At 41.3% G+C, this 17730-nt stretch overlaps 1 protein-coding gene across 1 annotated transcript in view; it reads right to left on the bottom strand.

The window, feature by feature from the left end:
* Window positions 1-2728: 2728 nt before the first annotated feature.
* The window catches only part of GOLIM4 (golgi integral membrane protein 4), a 30006-nt gene continuing 15004 nt past the window's right edge, over window positions 2729-17730 (bottom strand). The window contains exons 4-16 of the mRNA XM_010006771.1: window positions 17086-17139; window positions 16437-16587; window positions 15040-15122; window positions 14404-14487; window positions 11395-11562; window positions 10280-10612; window positions 8799-9037; window positions 7519-7598; window positions 6983-7095; window positions 5693-5860; window positions 4976-5044; window positions 3208-3288; window positions 2729-2897 (exon numbers count right to left, since the gene is read on the bottom strand). Coding sequence (XP_010005073.1) covers window positions 2739-2897; window positions 3208-3288; window positions 4976-5044; window positions 5693-5860; window positions 6983-7095; window positions 7519-7598; window positions 8799-9037; window positions 10280-10612; window positions 11395-11562; window positions 14404-14487; window positions 15040-15122; window positions 16437-16587; window positions 17086-17139 — 1782 coding nt within the window. The 3' untranslated portion in view covers window positions 2729-2738. The remainder of the gene's footprint in view (window positions 2898-3207; window positions 3289-4975; window positions 5045-5692; window positions 5861-6982; window positions 7096-7518; window positions 7599-8798; window positions 9038-10279; window positions 10613-11394; window positions 11563-14403; window positions 14488-15039; window positions 15123-16436; window positions 16588-17085; window positions 17140-17730) is intronic.

Genomic DNA, 17730 nt, shown 5'->3' with positions numbered 1-17730 from the left:
CAAAGAGCTCAGAATCATTTCAGGGTGAACAGCTACAGAGCAGGCAGTGTGCAAGGTCTTGTGTGGTTTGCCTGTAGCCTTAGCAAAAAAATAGCAGAAGAACCAGAGAATAGTGTTCTGAGTCATGCCAACCTGAGCTCCAAGACCCTGGCAGGGAGCAATGTTGGCTAGGGAGCCGTGGGAAAGCTCCCCCAGTGGTGGGTAGAGTGGTGGCTGGGGCGCGTTACAGACACTGCACACTGCTGTTGTCAGCCAAGCCACAGGGTCACTTGATCTTCAGTCAAGGAACTCCTGTCTGAAGTGAATAGGCCCCTGCTGAAGGATGGAGTGGGCTTTCATTAGGACTTTCTTGGCCTGTTCACATGAGATGTGCACTTGTTATGCTTGGTGAAGTGAATATTGCATCTGCTATGAATCCTGGCTTGTACCACACACAATAGGAGCCCTTATTCTGCAGCTTCTCATTCTGGGCAGTTTTGTTGTCTCTCTGCACTCTTGCTGGAGCCACAGGTTAGTCAAGTGAAGCCCCACACCTTGGCAGTGAACAAGAGAATCACCAAAGCAGCTCAATAAACAGACTCTGTGCCCAAGGGTTGTGGGAGCAGCAGGAGGGGCAGCTTCTTCTGGTGCAAAGATGTGCTGGTAGGTACCTTGTACCTGCAGGTGGTTTTGGAACTGACTCTCACTGCACTCCAAATGTGGCAGCCACACACAATCCAAGTGTGGCAGCCCACATTCTCCACAGGCAGTGCTGCACCATTAACATGAACTCCTGAAGTGTTCAGCTCATTGTAAAGTGAGAGAGACTGAAAAGATGGAGCCCTTTGCATTCTGAGCTGCACTTCCACAGCGAAGTCTCCACTTCCCTGAAAATGCCACCATGGCTCCCAGCTCCCCCCTTTCCCTCCCAGTCTCTACCATGCTCTGTTGAGTATGAACACCTCATTAGGGAAGGGAAAACAAACCATCACACTCGTGAAAGATCAGTAACTATAGCCTAGTTTATTGACTGCAGTCAAGTTCTATTATGCCTCAAATAATTAAATATTGCAACTGTGACATTAAAAATACAGGCCAATTTACCAAAATAATTGTATTTTAAAGATTATGTACATATTATACATTTTACAGTATCATGTAAACTTTTTTTATACATAAATCTGATTTATGGTAACTAGAAAACCCAAAATACTGACAAAAATATTCCTATGAAACATAAGCACTGTCTGGGATATTTAGGAAAACTGCAAATAATGGTAACCAACTATAAAACAATGCAACTGAGTTAGTAGAAAAATGAATTAAATTACATTCATATAAAAAAATTAAACTAAAAACATTGCTAGGCATCATTATTAAAAAGGGAAAAATCCCAAACCCTCTCCTTTTATATATTAACACACTTTCAAGGGGAGCTACTGTGTGCCTCATTTCCAGCAATGGGGCTTAGCCTGGGAAATCCAGATTCCCATTCTCCTTTTAACATATTAAATAAGGAGGGTCTGTACCAATACAAATATTGTATATACTCATGCACTGTGGTTATGTTCATAGTAGCCACCAAGGCACCGTTTTTGTGTCAATTCCCCCCTCCCTCCCCACCCCTTACATTTCAACATGCAGTGCTAGAGATGTTTGCTGTTCAAAAAAACTTCTGAGGCATTTCTCTCTAGTCTGATTTTTCACCCTAGGGGACACACAAATCCTTCCAGCATAGACTGAAAAATAAATAAGTAAAAGAAGGTAAAGGCTTTATAGTTCAACATCTTGCACCAGTCATGTAAACTTGGTTAAGATGCCTTAACCCTCTCTAGTCTCCAGAAAGCCTGTCACTGAGGTGATGTAATTATAGTTCTCTGGTCAAATATTTTATATATTAACAAGGACAACAAAATAGTTCCTTCTATACCTCTTCACTCACGTGACAGCTGTAGTGTTTTCAGTTGGCATAATGGATATTCAAGTCTAAATTGGTTTCTAGCTCACATCTCAGCACATCCCCACCTGCATTCCCTGCTATGTAGTGCATGGAGTTGAAGTACCCAGGTATGCTCATTTGCATAAACGCATAACTTATCTGTATAGAAACAGCTGCAAAAATCAACAGCTGCCAACCTGGCTGCATTTTGAAGGCTTGTAAAACTTGCATATTTTATAACTGTTCTGGACCTGTAAAAGGCCTGGTCCTGCAAAGAGTTAGGCATGTGCTATATTATCCTCAAGGATTGGAACAATCTCAGTAGATTGTAACAAGTTCAACTACCCCTGGGGCTCTATGAGCACCACAAATGGTGGCTCAGAGGGGCAGTGTGGCCAGTCACCAGTCACACTATCAAGGAAGACAAGAGCTGGTGTGACTGATGCTGGCTGGGTTTAGGCACTAGATATCCCTCCGATGTTGAATGTATCTGAAATTAGACCAAACATCTGACACGCTTGGACAAGGTGAAAGTGGATTCCAAGATGGCCTTTATAAAACATGCCCAGAATGATGAGAAATTAAACCTGTATGATGTCTCTTTATGTACAGCTTTAATAGAAAAGAAATCCTAATCTAGAGTATCAAAATACCGTAGTCATATAAACATATGAGAGCATCTAATACAAAAGTAAAAAGTGTAAAACACAAACTTTTTTGGAAATTAAATATCCTAAAAAAGTTGGGCTTTTTTTTTTTTTTCCAAAAAAACCCAATAACAAACCAGGAATTTGTGTGCTGTAAAAAAAACCAAAAAGGATTACATCTCCCCTCGTCTCCGAGTTTTTGCTGCAACAGCTCTGCCTTCCTCTTCCTCCTCCTCTTCCTCCTCATAGTTTTCTTCATGAACTTCTTTCTGGTTGTTCTCTTCTTGCATTTCTTGCTCTTGGTCTGCCCCTCCATTATTCTTTTCATCTGCCTGATTGAAAATAAGGCAACAGCAGATTTAGATCAACTGCCAGTTCATTTTGGGGCAATGAGATACATTTAGGAAAAATGACTCAGCTGGAGCTGTTAGAGCTGATGGACAGAGACAGGAGATTTCCAAAGGCCTCCAGGCAGCAAGAAGGGATGTGGGGGTGGAAGGATGAGCAAAAGGAAGTTGCGACGGTGTGAAATGTTAAGGTCTATGATCTACAGCAACGATTATAACGTGTCACTGTGCCATGAGGGCAGCTCTGCCAGGTGTTTAGTCATGTCACAGGGTCTGTGGGTTCACCAGGACTTACATTGTCCTCATTTTCACCATATGGCTCTTCAGGGTTGCGTTCCAGTTCTCGTTTCTTCTCTTCAGTCAGATCTTCTTGGATCTACAAAGCACAGAGATGATCCCTACATTTTTATTTCCTTTTAAAAAAGTAGCCTGTGGCATAAAAGTACATGTTTTTTACAGCTAGACTTTTACAGAATGAAGATTCAAAAGAAAGGGAGGAGGGGGCATGGAGAGGTTAAAGGAGGGAAAAAAAAAACCCAGCCACCTGACAATCAGGCAACTCACTTCCTGTGAGAGTACATTTAACTTTTAACTGCAATTCTGACAGACTCTCTTATCATCAGCTAGCACATGGACATTTCCATTCTGTATTTTAACTTTCCATATATATATTCTTCTCTCCTTGTCCTTCATAGTAAGAGTGTCATGACATAGCAAAGAGCCACTACTGACACTTCCACCCACTTCTGTGGGTTAGTCAACTAACCACAGAAGCTGCTCCTGATTACAGCATCTTAACTCCTTCTGCTCAGCCTAGAGAAGAGAAAGCTCCAAAGAGACCTTATGGCACCTTCCAGTACCTGAAAGGGGCCTACAGGAAAGCTGGGGAGGGGCTTTTCATCAGAGAAGACAGTGATAGGACAAGGGGTAATGGTTTTAAACTGAGAGGGGTTAGATATGAGGAAGAAATTCTTCACTATAAGGGTGGTGAAGAATTTGAATGGGTTTCCCAGGGAGGTTGTTGATGCCCCACCCCTGGAGGTTTGTAAGGCCAGGTTGGATTTTTGTGCAACCTGATCTAGTGTTGGGGATTCCTGCTCATGGCAGGGGGGTTGAAACTTGATGATCCTTAAGGTCCCTTCCAACCTTAGTGATTCTATGATTCTTGACTGCTCATTCAATCATTGCTCACTTTCCCATTTCCAGTAACACACTGGTTACAGCCCTTTATGAAATGTATTAAATTGCTTCCTGTAAGCCAAAGAATAGTTGCCAAAGCCTAACTATTCCCAGTTCCTAATGACATGGCTTGATTTAAGGAACCTTATTTAGAACTGGTGAATTCTAAGTGCATACCAGGTAATTTAGACAAAGTGTTTCCCATAAGGGAGTAATGAGGAGCTGTTTCTATTGCTTTTGGTAAATCATTATGTATGGAGTAGAAAATAGCAATTGATTAGGGATGTATGAAAGAACTGCAGGGCAGCCTGTGCCAGTGTATGCAGAAGGAGCATGCCATTTGACATCCAAAGAACAAAGCCCCCTTTTCTCTCCAGTTTTCCCATCCTTTTCTCTCCAGTTCAAAGCAATGTGCTAACAGCTTCCTGACTGACTCCAGGACCAGCAGGGGTTTACACAACTTGGATTGCTGAGGATGAGTACAGATAAATCAAAGTTAGAGCTAAAGAGTATAACTGGCCAAGGAAGCAGTTTGTCCAGAACAGCAGTAGCTGATTAGAGATGCAAAGTTAATGAGGTTTTCTGTGACCTTCAGAGGCCTTGAGGTTTTCAGGAATTTTTCCTTCTGTTGTGCCTCACTTAATCTTTTCATTTATTGCACAATTAATGCTGTGTTGCATGGAAGACCAATGGATTGCAGCATATAAGCATGAGCAGCACTAAATGTGTCCAGAAGCGGACAGCAGAGTAATGGCAAAGACTTCATACCTTTCATAAAGTCAAACTGATTTGGGATCATTTTGCAGTTACAAAAGGATATTAAATGTTAATGAAGATGTGCTGTGCTACCTGAGTCTACAGAGGCCTTTTGTCTGCTTTCTTACCTCCTCTTCTCCTTCTTCCTGATATTGTTCATCCACATTATCCTCCTGCTGGTCAGGATTTCCTGCCATCTGCAGAAAGATCATATCAAAATTTAGCTCCCTGTTCCTGCCTATTAACTTCAGAAAACCAAAGGTTCTTGTTCTGGAACTAAAACTTTATGTAAAGCTAAAGTAACAACAATAATAGAAAATGAAGTTCTAGTGTGTTCATTTAGCTTTGATGATAGCCCAGCTACATGATTTAGAACTGGACTAAATTAAAAAAGGAGACAGCAAAATGATTATAATAAAAATCACTTCGAAGAATAAAGCCAGACTTTCCATACTAAGCAAGAAGATAGTGACACATTCACACCACTACAGATTCATGCCATGAAAGTACAAGCTCTCTCTGCCTAGAGGAGTTTACAGCTTAAACAAGGTTGAAATGTTCAGTGTTCCCTGGAATGGCCACAGAAAGATCTGAAGACTGTATGGACAGGGAGACTGTTCTTGGAGAGGTTTCTGTGAAGGTAAATACAGGGCCTCTGGACTGAGATGACAGGACCTCACTGAGTGGAGCCAGTGATGACAGACACACCAGGAGCAACTCACATTGTGACCTGCAGATGTCATATATGGTTCAAAAGAGATCTCTAGAACTCGGTGTTCTCTCAACAAGCTACGTTATACTGTCCTTAAAGAGGACCTATAGTTGCTTCCTTTGCCTTTACTGACCACTAGGTGCTCTTCCATTCCTGGATGCCCTTGTTTCTGACTGGTCTGCTTGTGCTTTTCATTTTCATCTGGCAGATTTTCTTCTCTCTCTTGCTCAGCTTCTTCAAATTCATCTTCTCCCTGATTGTTAGGGTCATCAGCAGGATTCACATCTTCCATGGCAGCCTTCTGTAATTTTTAGAAGTGAATGTTAAAAACATTTTTATCTCACAGTCAAATTCCATTTCACTGGACAGGTACCCTAGTGTGAGCTGTATCAGAGCCAACTCCATATCCACTGAAATCCAGCTGGGATCTCTCTATAGGCACTAAGGGACCCTAGATCAAAGCCTGGCCAATACAGAAGTGTCAGGTCCTGAAAGAAAAAGTACTTCAGCACTGACACAGAGAGCTGCAGTATCTGTTAAAACCCAGGCTGAATCTGAGGACTTTTTTCACATAGGCTGTTCAACTGTTTCGTTAACTGACAGTGCCTGGTAGAACCAGGTGAAAAAAGGTTAAGAGTTGAAATGCTCGTGGCTCAAAAGAGCTGTTGTGATCTTCCAGTATCTGTCTGTCCTGCAGTATTGGCCTTGTCTATGTTTGTAATAAAACAAAAGAAGCAGCACTCACTTTTCATCATACTTTGCCATTCAGAAAACAAGCATTTCCTTTCTGCTTATCATTCAGTAAAAACATTTCTGGTAACTTGATGGCTGACAAGTTAAAGATTCTTTAGAAATATTCACTATAAAACTTGATTTGCTGAAGGCAAGGGCATGTTGTGGATGTGTGATGTTCCACACCATCAGCTAAGATGGACCTTGGGGGAAGGCCCAGGACAATGTGAGTCCAGATCTCTGTGAAGTGGTTACCAGGGCTGTGCTCACTGCTGAGCTTTGTCCTTACTCAAGACCTCATGCTCTGTACTGATTCCAGCTGATTTCAGTGGCTACTGATTTGACTCTGAACTATGAAAAATACCATTACCACTGTTTTTAACTGACCACCAATGAGTTCCTCCTGCTACTTTTTTTAATCTCAGCTAAGTCTGAATCTTTTATTCTGCCTAAAGCCCAAAAAGGATGTGGAAAAGCAACTTTCTTCCAACAAGGAAACATTTCAGATTTCTTCCCAAATCAGTAAGGACAACATTAAACAGGTCTTAGATGTAGTTTCAAACTGTCAGACTTGTTTTCCTAGCAGACCTCTGGTTCAGCTGATGTCTGTAATGTGCAATTATGTTAGAGGAGATTCGGGGGTTTCACTTCAGTAGTGACTGCAGTCTGTATCCTCTTCATTCATACTCACCAATTCATCAGCCTGCTGGTCTTCTCCCTGATGTTCTGGTTCCTGCTGCTCATTTGCATGATTTTGATCATCCTCTTCACCTTCATCTTGGTGCTGGTTGTCACGTTCATAACCTGACAAAGTTTTGATATTGTTACTGTAGTACAGCAGTTTCTAGGCAGCCTTCACCTCATGAGCTGATCAGATAATGCCCACAGAACTGTTCTACTGCTGGGAAGAAACCAACACTGAAAGATTATGTGATTTGAAAAGATCAAACAGAACCACAGGCAGAATTAGGAATGTGATCCACAAAAGCCTTATCCTAGTAGCTCAATCCAAAGGACACACTTCCTTTCAGGAACATGGATATGATCTTAGTAATACCTGTACCTCAGTCAGTCACTTCAGCCACTGTTATCTGAAATTCTGGCTTTAAATTGTAAGCTTATATTTCACTTGCATCCAAACTGGATATGAAATTAGTATTAAAATCTTGCATGCAAGACAGTACATGGGGAACCTGTGAATGTGACAGGGACAGAAATTTATCTTACCTCCCTCCTCTTCCTGAATACCTTGCTCTTCTTCCCCTTGTACAATATCATGGTCCATGTTATCATAATGAGCCTGCTGGCTGAAAAAATTAAATACATAATTTCAGATTCAAAAGTGTTTCTGCTCTAGTAAAAAAAAAAACCAAACCATCCTACTGCATCTCTGCCTCTCCCAGCTCTTGGAAGAATGGAATCCAGTTTAACTTCCTATGACCTAGTGCTTTCTTATATAACCTTTCCTGAAATACACTTTATAGAACAAAGTCTTTCTTGTCCTGCTATCCTAACTTCTGTGATTTTATTTCTCTATACATCAATGGGATCTGCTTTGTATTTTCAAAACTCCTAAGGTAGTATATTCCATAATCACAGCACAAACACTATGAACTGGAAAGAACTTCTCAGATAAAGGGTCTTAAACACAGACTACATGGATCAGTTATTTTCTTGAATAAGCAGGTTTAGCTTTCATCTTGAAAGAGGTTTATTTGTGTAGTTTTTCTTGCAGGACTGAATATTTTGACTAGCAATTTATGGAAGCCTTGCTCATACAAAATCCTTCCAGAACACAGGTCGAGTTAATTATTAATGTGTCAATGTTTCAGCAAAGAAAATCTGATGGACTTAAGATTCTAAATGTGAAAAATTTGTCACCAATGATTTCAAACTAAGCAGAAGCATAAAGAAATATGAAAAGGAGGTTAAAAAGCATCTAGAAGCTATAATATCATTAATACAAATGAAAGCACAATAACTTTATTAAAATAATGTGTCTGAAATCATGCTTTTGTCTCTGCAATACAATAACACTAATTGCTCTTGTCCAGAAAATCCTCTTGGAATTACACAAAAACAGCATCTCACATTTAAGAGGAATTTCAGCTTAGGTACCTGAATGCAGGTCTGATACTGGAGCTCCTCAGTACTAGATGATAGTAATTACTGCTTAGCAGAAAACAATGACTAATTTAAAGCAAGCTTTAAGAGCAGGGGCATTGTATGCCAGAGGCTCCTAAGCTTCTTCAAGGACGCACATGGTAATGTGCACTTCCTGCTCCAGACTTCAGAGGCTTCCATAGTAAAAGGAGAAGAAAAAAAACCCACAAAAAAACCCCAAAACAAACAAAAAAACACCCTTAGAACAGCAATCAGATTTATCCTTGGAAAGAAGATGAGTTCCTGAGCAGTTCATGTTTACAGCCTTAAACCGCCCTCTTTTCAAAGGTGGTAGCCATAAAACCCAGAGCACAGATGACAAACTTGTATAAAAAGAATTTAACCTGAGCTGTTTTTTATAGAGTTTTTCTTCTTGTTCTTCCTGCTTCTGCAGCTGAAGCTCTTTTTCTTGAAGCTGCTGCTGCCCTAGGAGCTGTTCCCGCAGCCTCTGCTGCTGCAGTGAGGCCTGATGCTCTGGCAGTTGATGGGCTTGATCTGCTCTTTGGGCTGCAAGATGTTGCTGCTCCAGTTGCCGTTCATAGACTGGCTTGTGTCTTTTTGTTGCAGCTTTTGTTGATGTGATCTGTCAAAGAAATGTTAGTTGTAGATTAATCATCATTGCAATGACCAGAAACAAGCACATAGAGAGACCTGTGACACCAGGGATAATTCTGCAGCTGCTGCACACAATAGGCAGAATTACAGCACATTTATTTTAAGTTTTCTTGTCTCTGCTTCAAGTTGAATTACTTTTTTGAACACAAAAGGGGTGCCTGTGGAGGACATGAGGAAGGAAGAGGAGATAAAGGGCTGGAGAAGCCCTGCTTTTCTTACACAGCAATAATAATAACCCCCCAACATATTACCAGTCCAAGCAAGTTTTGATGGCTGACCATTAATACAGTAAATATCCTTCCATTGATTTAACTGGTCAGGATTTAACAATAGGGGCTATTTGAGTGCTTTAAATGAGACACTGCACATTTTTTGTAGCCAGTAGTAACTTAAACTCCAGTTTCACAGCTTAACCTATTGCTGCTGTTTTAATCCACTGCACCTCTTTGACAATGGCTCCTCATCATGCTGGTTATAACAACAACCTGCTGGGAGAGTGTGTGGTTACAGAGCCTAAGGTGAGATCACTAAAATGCATTCTGGATTGGATCTCCAGTGGAAAATGTAAACCCAGGGTTTGCTGGTTCCATTTAGAGCTGTATAGAGCAAGACCTGCAACTGCTGCACACTGATTTCCCCTGACTATTTTAGTCATGCTCATCTTGAAGTTAAAAATCATGCTAGTCTTGAAGTTAAAACTTCCCATCAAGTGACAGTGACCATTTAGGTGGCAGTGTGCTTGTAGGTACACCTGACAAGGAAACCCACTGCTATTTGCTAAGATGCACCAAATTAGTAAGGCAGGACAGGTCTCCATCAAGGCATAGAAAATAAATCTCATTCTCATCAACTCTCTTCTTCAGATCAGGTACCAGCAGCCTCAAATTTCACGTAGGAGATGGGATTCAACCAGACTGCTCTTTTTTTTCATCTGTTCCTTTTTCTCAGCAGAATTAATGTTCATTAAGCTGCATTTGGCAAGCACTGCAGTATGTGTGTGCTGAAGCTGAGCCTGAATCCTATGCATCCAAGTGCTTTGAATCCCAAATTTTCTATAAATCTGATCATTTTCTCTAAAAACCAGTGAGTGCTCTGAATCCCAAGCTTTCTATAACCATGACACTGACTTTCCCTAGAAATAGGGGAGTGCAATTCAGGAATTACAAGAATGAGAAAATGCCTCTTAACTAAACAGCAAATGGCTCCATACCTCAGAATGAAGGTGATCACCCAACATGTTGGTTTCTTCTTCTTTCTGTTCCTCTTTTTTCCACTCACGCTCTTCTGGAACTTGATCCTGCTCCTCCTCCAAGTGCTCAGGCTGACCTGCCTGCTCCATTTCTTCCTCTTCAAGTTCTTTTTTGCGTTCTTCTTCACCTTGATCTACACGTTGCTCTTCATCCTCTCCAGCTTCTTGTTGCTCCTGAATATTTAGTTCCCTGGCATGCTGGCCTTCCTCAGCCCTTCTTTGCAGATGAAAAGGCTCAGCTCTGTCATCTTTTTCCTGGGTCATTATTTCTTCTCTCTCATTTGGCTTCTCATTCTGCAAGACATACAGAAGATTATGTGTGCACAAGATGTTATGGATTTCATATTTTCAAGAGAGCCAAGGACCAGACATGGATGCTTTTATTCCAGGCTGGCAGTAGTGGTGGGCAGGAGAGCCAAAGGCCTCCTCTGGAACAAGCAGCCCCTCAATGCCCAATTCCCAGCCCTGCACAGCTGCACCAGGTGTTGCACAAGTGCATCCAAGCAGGTTAAGCCACATTTTATCTGAAGAGGAACTAACCTATTGCCATTCTCTATCTACAAAGGAAGCTTTGTATTTTTATTTCCTGCAGGTTCTGCTGGCCAAGAACTCTTGTAAAACAAAACCACAACTGATATTATAACTTGCTAGACTTTACCCACAACTTTATTTCTTTTTTGAGGATCAGAGAGTGGACCAATACTATGAACACTGACTTCAAGTGTGCCACTGAAACTTCATAAAATCTGTGAAAAGACAGTTTCTTCTGAACTTGTTAAAGTTTTTTTCTGTAACTCATGAGGCATCTAAAATTTTAAAGGCCACTTATAAAAAAGTTTTTACTGACTTCTTAAATCAGCTGCCATAAGTCAGTTTTAAATGCATCTATAATTGCACGAGAAAAGGTTGCAATTGATATATTTTTCAACTACTCATTAAATTAAACTGTCCCTTACTACTTTACTCAAGACCTGATGTGCAAATTAAACATAGCTTCTAAAGGAAGTTAAGCACATAGTATTTTGCTGAACAACAACCATTCCCCATGGAGCCTGTAGCCAGTCAGGACTTTGTACCTCTTTGTGCTCTTCAGCCACAGCTTCGTGGGGCACGGGGAGGTCACTGTGGGGAGGTGGTGCCTGCACCTCTTGTTGCTCATTTGGTCGCTCCAAATTCTCAGGCTGGCGGAAACTTGGCATTTTGTTGAGTGTGTCCTTCAGCTGCCTGTACTCCTCCACCTGGGACTAAAGTCAACACATTAATTACAGCGTGTCCAAATTAATTTCTTAATAAATAAGTCACCTCGGAGTGAACAGGCTGAAAAGTCATATGGTAGAGACATGATACTCCCATCAGAGCAAGTATCAGGGAGGAGAACGGATAAGAGCTTTTCAAATCAGTTGTTTCCACGTGCTAAATAACATTGACTCATGACAATCTTTTCAGCCACAGTGCACGTGCATGCAGAGTGTATCAGAAAAATCTCTCAGAGACTAAGATTTGTTTTGTTCATGCCAAGCAGGAGAATTGTCAGAAGGGGATGATGCAGTTGTCTTGGCAAAGCGAGGGAAACTGAGAGCACCACAACTTCTCCTTTACTGGTAGAAAGAAATGCAGTTCTTTCAGAAACAGGAGGTTAAAAGTACATACACCCATCATGAAAATGCCAAATCCTCCACATTTAGATGGGTGTTACACAAGACAACAGCTGATGTACAGAACTGAGGCAAAGAGAGTCATAGTAATAGCACACCTTTGGTGAAGAACAAGAAAAAGGAAAGAAAAGGGAATATATAAATTTCTAAAGTATTCCTGAAATGCAACAGTAAAATGTTGTCATTTGATTTGCTGTTAACTTTGTACAAGGTCAAAAATATGTGAGGATGCAGACTGGCTGGTGCACCTGCCTCCCCAGCAGATGTACAGGAAAGACCATCTCACAAAGAATAATTTTTGAGATGGGCAGGATTTATACAAGCTGACCAGATGCTTATAGAAAACGTGGTGCCCCACAGAAGTGTTTCTCTGTTGCTCCAGTGGAGGCAATGGGTGTGTTTTCTACCCATGTTGAAGTCAGAGGTGCATTCCATGCTACAGCTGACACTGGGTGACTCCGTGTGTGACTTGGTGTGTCCTGCGGGATCGTAGCAATCAATAGTACAGCAGACAGGCAGGATGCATTGATGTACAATGCAAAATACTAATACAAAACAAGATCCCCAGTGCTACAGATTGACATGATGCAATGCACAGCAGCTCTGAAGCCAGACGCACCTCGAAGCACCTCCCAAAGCCTAGGGCATCCAATAAATGGGACAGGCCTAAAAGCAAAGCAGAACGTGCAGTAATTACTCTTGTCATTCCAGAGGGACCCTTCTCTTTCCTGATTAGCCCTTGGAGAGTCCAGTAGGAAATTTTAGTGGGAAAAAAAATAGTATTTACTTAATGCAAGACTAATGCCCAGGTCTCTGATTGATGTTTTTTTCCCCCCACTCACTGCCCATGCAGAGAGACTAATATATCAGGATATGGAAACAGAGCACATCCAGATCAGGACTGAGGTGCTCCCTTCCACTGCACAAACCACTCTGAGCTGAACATTGTGATTCCAAGCCACAGCCTAAACTGTGTTAATACTGGCAGAAAAACAGGGTTTATAAAAATATATATAATGAACCTGTCTGGTTGTTGGAGCTATGGAGAAGTACAAAGATTACAATGCCTTTAAGATTCAGGTCACAAATTCATTAGTGCAGTATTGGCTACTGATATTTAAAGTCTAGAACACTCTTAGAAATAGAGGGATGGTTTATTGAGCTGTGTTCCTAAGCAGCAATTCCTTGTCAACTTTCTGGAGCTGGTTTGCAGGAGAAACTGTGCAAGGGTGCTAAATACCTTCTGGTCTGAAAGAATGTGCAAGGTCCTTCTGGTGAAGAAAAGGTTCTCCAGATGATAAATGGCACATTGTGATTGCAGATAGAAAGGCTTTGTGTGACACAGGTTTTCTAATTAAAGAACTGAATCAGAGCCAGGAGAAGAATAAGCAGCTTCCCTTTGGATTTGGTGAACCTTTAATCAGACCCTGTATCTGCCCTTGTGGAATTTCAGATGTTAGCAAATACATACCAAGTAGCTAACATGGCCAGTGGGAGAACAGCTTAGAATTAGCTGCCAGCATGTTTTAGTAGTGGAAATTAAAGACTCTTCATATATTTAGTCTTTGTGGGACTTTGCTGGTCTTTCCCAATGTTTTCAATTTCTACACATATTGACACGCATGAAAGGCAGAAATGGGGGGGGGGGAGGAAGACTAAATGCTTTTAGTGCTCCTAATGATTTTGTGGACCATGAAAACACTTAAATGAAGAAAACTAGTCAGGAATAAATATAATTTCACTCTGCCTCACTGCCTTCCCCTCTGATCTTTCACCAATAGTCTTTCTCTGCTCCAACATTACTCCTGCTCTCCAATTCCCTGTGGCCTACACATCTTGGCCTGGCAGAGCTGACTGCATCTGCAATGCTCTAGCAAAGTCTGTGCTTTGGGGGTGGTTCATTTGAAAATGACATTTAAGAAAGGTGATGCTGCTGCTTCTTTCTAACTATTTTGAGCTCCACCTGGAGTTTAGGTTCCTCCGCATACACCCTCCCTCTGTTGCACTTATGTATATCACCTTATAAACCTTCCAGTCATACACAAAGAGACTTTGTAGTACACCAGCATCCAGGGCTTTGTAATGATACATGGGAATGTCAGTGTGGGAAGTTAAACAAATAGAAGTTCTATCAGAAAAGACAGAGAAAGAAAGGTATTTGACAGCTCTCATGGAAGCAGATACTGTTCTTATTGGTAATACATGCACCCTTGGTCTGCAATACAGCTTTTAAATTTCCAACAGCCCTATGATTTGTTGCACCTTCTTGTTAAGAGCAGCCCTTGATCTCATGCATTTCCCTGCAGTGTGCAGCATGGTGCCAACTGCACATTCCCCATGCCAAAGGCTACATGCATCCCATTCCAGTCAGCTGCACTAGAAGAAACAAGTTTTAGGAAGGTAGAGCTAGAAGCTGCTTTCCTTTCTGACCTGTGCAGCTGCTAGTGCACTCTTGTGGTCTTCCAAAGTCACTACAAGCTGGTTGTGTTGGGAGAGTAAGTTCTTATGCTGTTGCTATACAAAAAGAAGAACACGACATGTTTCACAAAAAGTTAATTCTAAAGGTAAATGAGGTTGCCTGGGGGATTTTGAACTAGGAAGATAATTAGATTTATTTCAAAAAGAAAATCCTGAATTGGAATGACAGCATTTATTTACCAGGGAATGAGTATTGAACATGCGAGCACGCCAGGGAAGAAAATTCTGGAGGCCAGAATTTGTGGAACTAAAATACAGCTAAAAGTTGGAGGAGATGTCAATGATTGTTTTTCATGAACTTCGTCTGCCAAAGCACAATTCTTAACGTGCAAAGTCATTTTTCCAATTTCTATACTAAATACTTCTCTTCCAATTCTTTTGGGTTTGTTTTTTTTCAAATAAGCACATACCTATAATGCAACCAGGAAAGGTCTAGATAGGATAGGCAGTTCAGCCACATTTCTCCCCTTTTTGCCAGTAACAGCAGATACCATTCTTCAGTTTAGGCCACCTTTGGCTTGTTAAAACTTGGGAAAATTTTTTACTTTTCCTAATGGTCTTGATAGTTCTACTCAAAGCAAAGCCTACCTTGACATCTTGTAGCTGGGTGTGAATGTCTTGGTGAGCTTTTCTCAACTGTCTGTTCTCCTCCCGTAAGTTATACAGGGATTCTGGTTAAAAGAAAATACATATAGAATTTAAACCCTGTCAGATTTAGAATACTAGATTGAGCACCAAAATTAAGACTGTAACACAAACTACATAAAATCCTACACAATGGAAATAGTAAAAATAGATCAGAATTACTGTCTGGCTGCTTTACATCTCTCCCCAGCCCTATAAAAAAGCCTTACATTTTCAAGCAGAAAATTGTAAAATTTGGTTAAACTTTCCAGTTGCACACCCAGTCTGCAACTGGAATTGTGCATCATTGTTGATGCTGGGGACTGCAGATGGCAAAGTTCATTCTGGTAATCTGAATCTTTAAAATACAGAGAGGAAGCCACCCTCCCCTCTCCCCACATGGCATCTAGGGAGTGAGAATTTTTTATCATATTATTCTTTTGGAAGAGGTGCCCAGAGGGCCAGCAGCCTTAAAAAGCTTTATGTTCTGGGACCAGGGAGAGGGGCTTCTCTTCCCACTTCTTACATGATGCAAGAAGACACAGGCAGGCTCTTCCCACACTCCAAGCTGCTAGGGCTGCAATCCAGCTCAGCCTAAGAGCTGTATGACTTCATTGGTGTGGTGCCAAGGCAGAGCTAATAAACACAGCCCCTGCCTGCAAAACACTGTGCAGACAGAACTGCAGACAGCTCCAAAACTAACTCATGTGTTACTGACACATGGCAGAAAGCAGCTGAAAGCCCTCGGTGGGGGGAGCCCCCTCCTTTTCTTCTATGCAATTGTGTAATTAGGATTGAAGAGGTCTGCAGACTGCAAACAATCTCCATTATAGGAAACTGGATGCCAGGAGTGAAAAATGAATACTTCATCATCCAAGAATACAGGTGCAACATGTTTCAGAGAAGCTGATACATACAGAGAAAGTGAGGTCTAAAATGTATATAAAGTCACTTCATAAAAAGGCACAATTAAATCTCTGATAGAAGTGGCAAACATGCTTAGATTCCTTCGATTTACAAAAAAGACCAGAGACAAATAAATTCTTCCAAGTTTATACAAGTCTTAGAACTAAAATGGAAAGACTGGATAAAGCAGCCACTTACCCATGATGGACTTTTAAATACTGTTTCTTACTACTTCCCTAATCTAATCCCTAATAGGAACACAAAGTACACACATTAATACATTTCAGAAAGAGGCCACAGAAAATCATCCATAAAATGTAACTTATCAGAAGGCATAAGATGCATGAATGACCTGTTAGTGAGAAGAGAGACAACGCCTTTCTGTCTCACATCACAGAAAACACAGTGCCAAATGCACGTTTTAATGTGGGCAGCCAGATACAGGTTGCACATACCCTTCAGCTTAGAGATCTCCTGCTCCTTTTCCTGCTGCAGTTGCAAGTAACGCTCCTTGTGATCGTTGAATGTTCTGCTAAATTCTTCTCCTTGTTTTCTGTGATCTTCCTCAAGGTCAGCATGTTGCTTCTTTAGTTCTTCATGTTGACTCTGCAAACAACAAGTTAGACATTGGAACAGTTCTACATCTGCATATCTGGCTAATACTGTCTTTGGCAATTTGTTAAACAAGTCCAGATGAATGGGAAGCATTCATAACAAGAAGTTTATTATTCAAAGCATGCATGTTGCAGGTCCTCTCAAACACAAAACCATCTCTGTGATGAGTAGCCTCCTGTTCTAGGGCCACGTCACCTCACCTTGCAGTTGCACTGTCCCATTGGGAGCTGCTGGATGTGCCTAAGAAATTCCTTACATGCAGTCTGATAATGCAGTGTCCCATACAAGTGATAAGATTCAGTTTCCTACAGGAAAGCCTGACTAGGAAAAACTGCAGTGAAGCATCTCTTTAATGGTACTGCTGCAAGAGGAAGGCAGCCTCATGCACTGACATTCCAGAGTGAATGACCAGCAGCCAGGGAGGCCGTGTCCCCCTGCCACTGTCATGGCAGAACCTGAGTTCTGTGACACTGGGACCTCCTTACCCACCTTCAACATCTGGTGCTGCACACTCAGGGCACTGTACCGGCTGTTGGAGTCTTGCTGGAAAAGGAAAACACATGGTTCAACAGAACAGTGCTGTCAACCCTCTAACCCCTGTACATGCAGCTCCTCAGGAGTCACAAGCCAAGGGACATAACTCCCCAGGAAACAAATCAATCTCTCCACTTACTGCAGCAACACTGTATTTTAATTTAGGTTACTCAGCTCATGAACTGCTCCCCAGTTTCAACATGAAGTAGCCATAAAATCCTGATTTACTTGCTTTATAAAGAGCTGTCTGCAGGTCTCTGGGTCCTTTGCCAGATACAGCTTTCCTTCTGGCACTTGGTATATAAAACAAAGTTTCTTGATGTTTTTATACTTTCCAGTTCAAAGACCATGTGTTAGGAAATTGTCACTTCTCCCTGACCTTTCCTCTGTGGACTAAGCTACAACAACAAATTCTAATGGCTTATTATTCCTCTTTCCCCTTAAAAATGGTAACATTACGTTTGAACTACCATAATATAAACAGGAGATTATTTTATAAATTAATTTTCTGGAAAGATATTAGAATCTCCTATTACAGCTCAAATAATTAGGAGCTGTAGAACACTTACACATGCAGAGTAGAAATTGAACAACTGAGCA

Source organism: Chaetura pelagica, unplaced genomic scaffold (assembly GCF_000747805.2).
Source record: "Chaetura pelagica isolate M959 unplaced genomic scaffold, ChaPel_1.0 scaffold341, whole genome shotgun sequence".
NCBI lineage: Eukaryota > Metazoa > Chordata > Aves > Apodiformes > Apodidae > Chaetura > Chaetura pelagica.
Note: the sequence above shows the minus strand (reverse complement) of the source record. Positions and strands in the feature narration are given on the sequence as shown.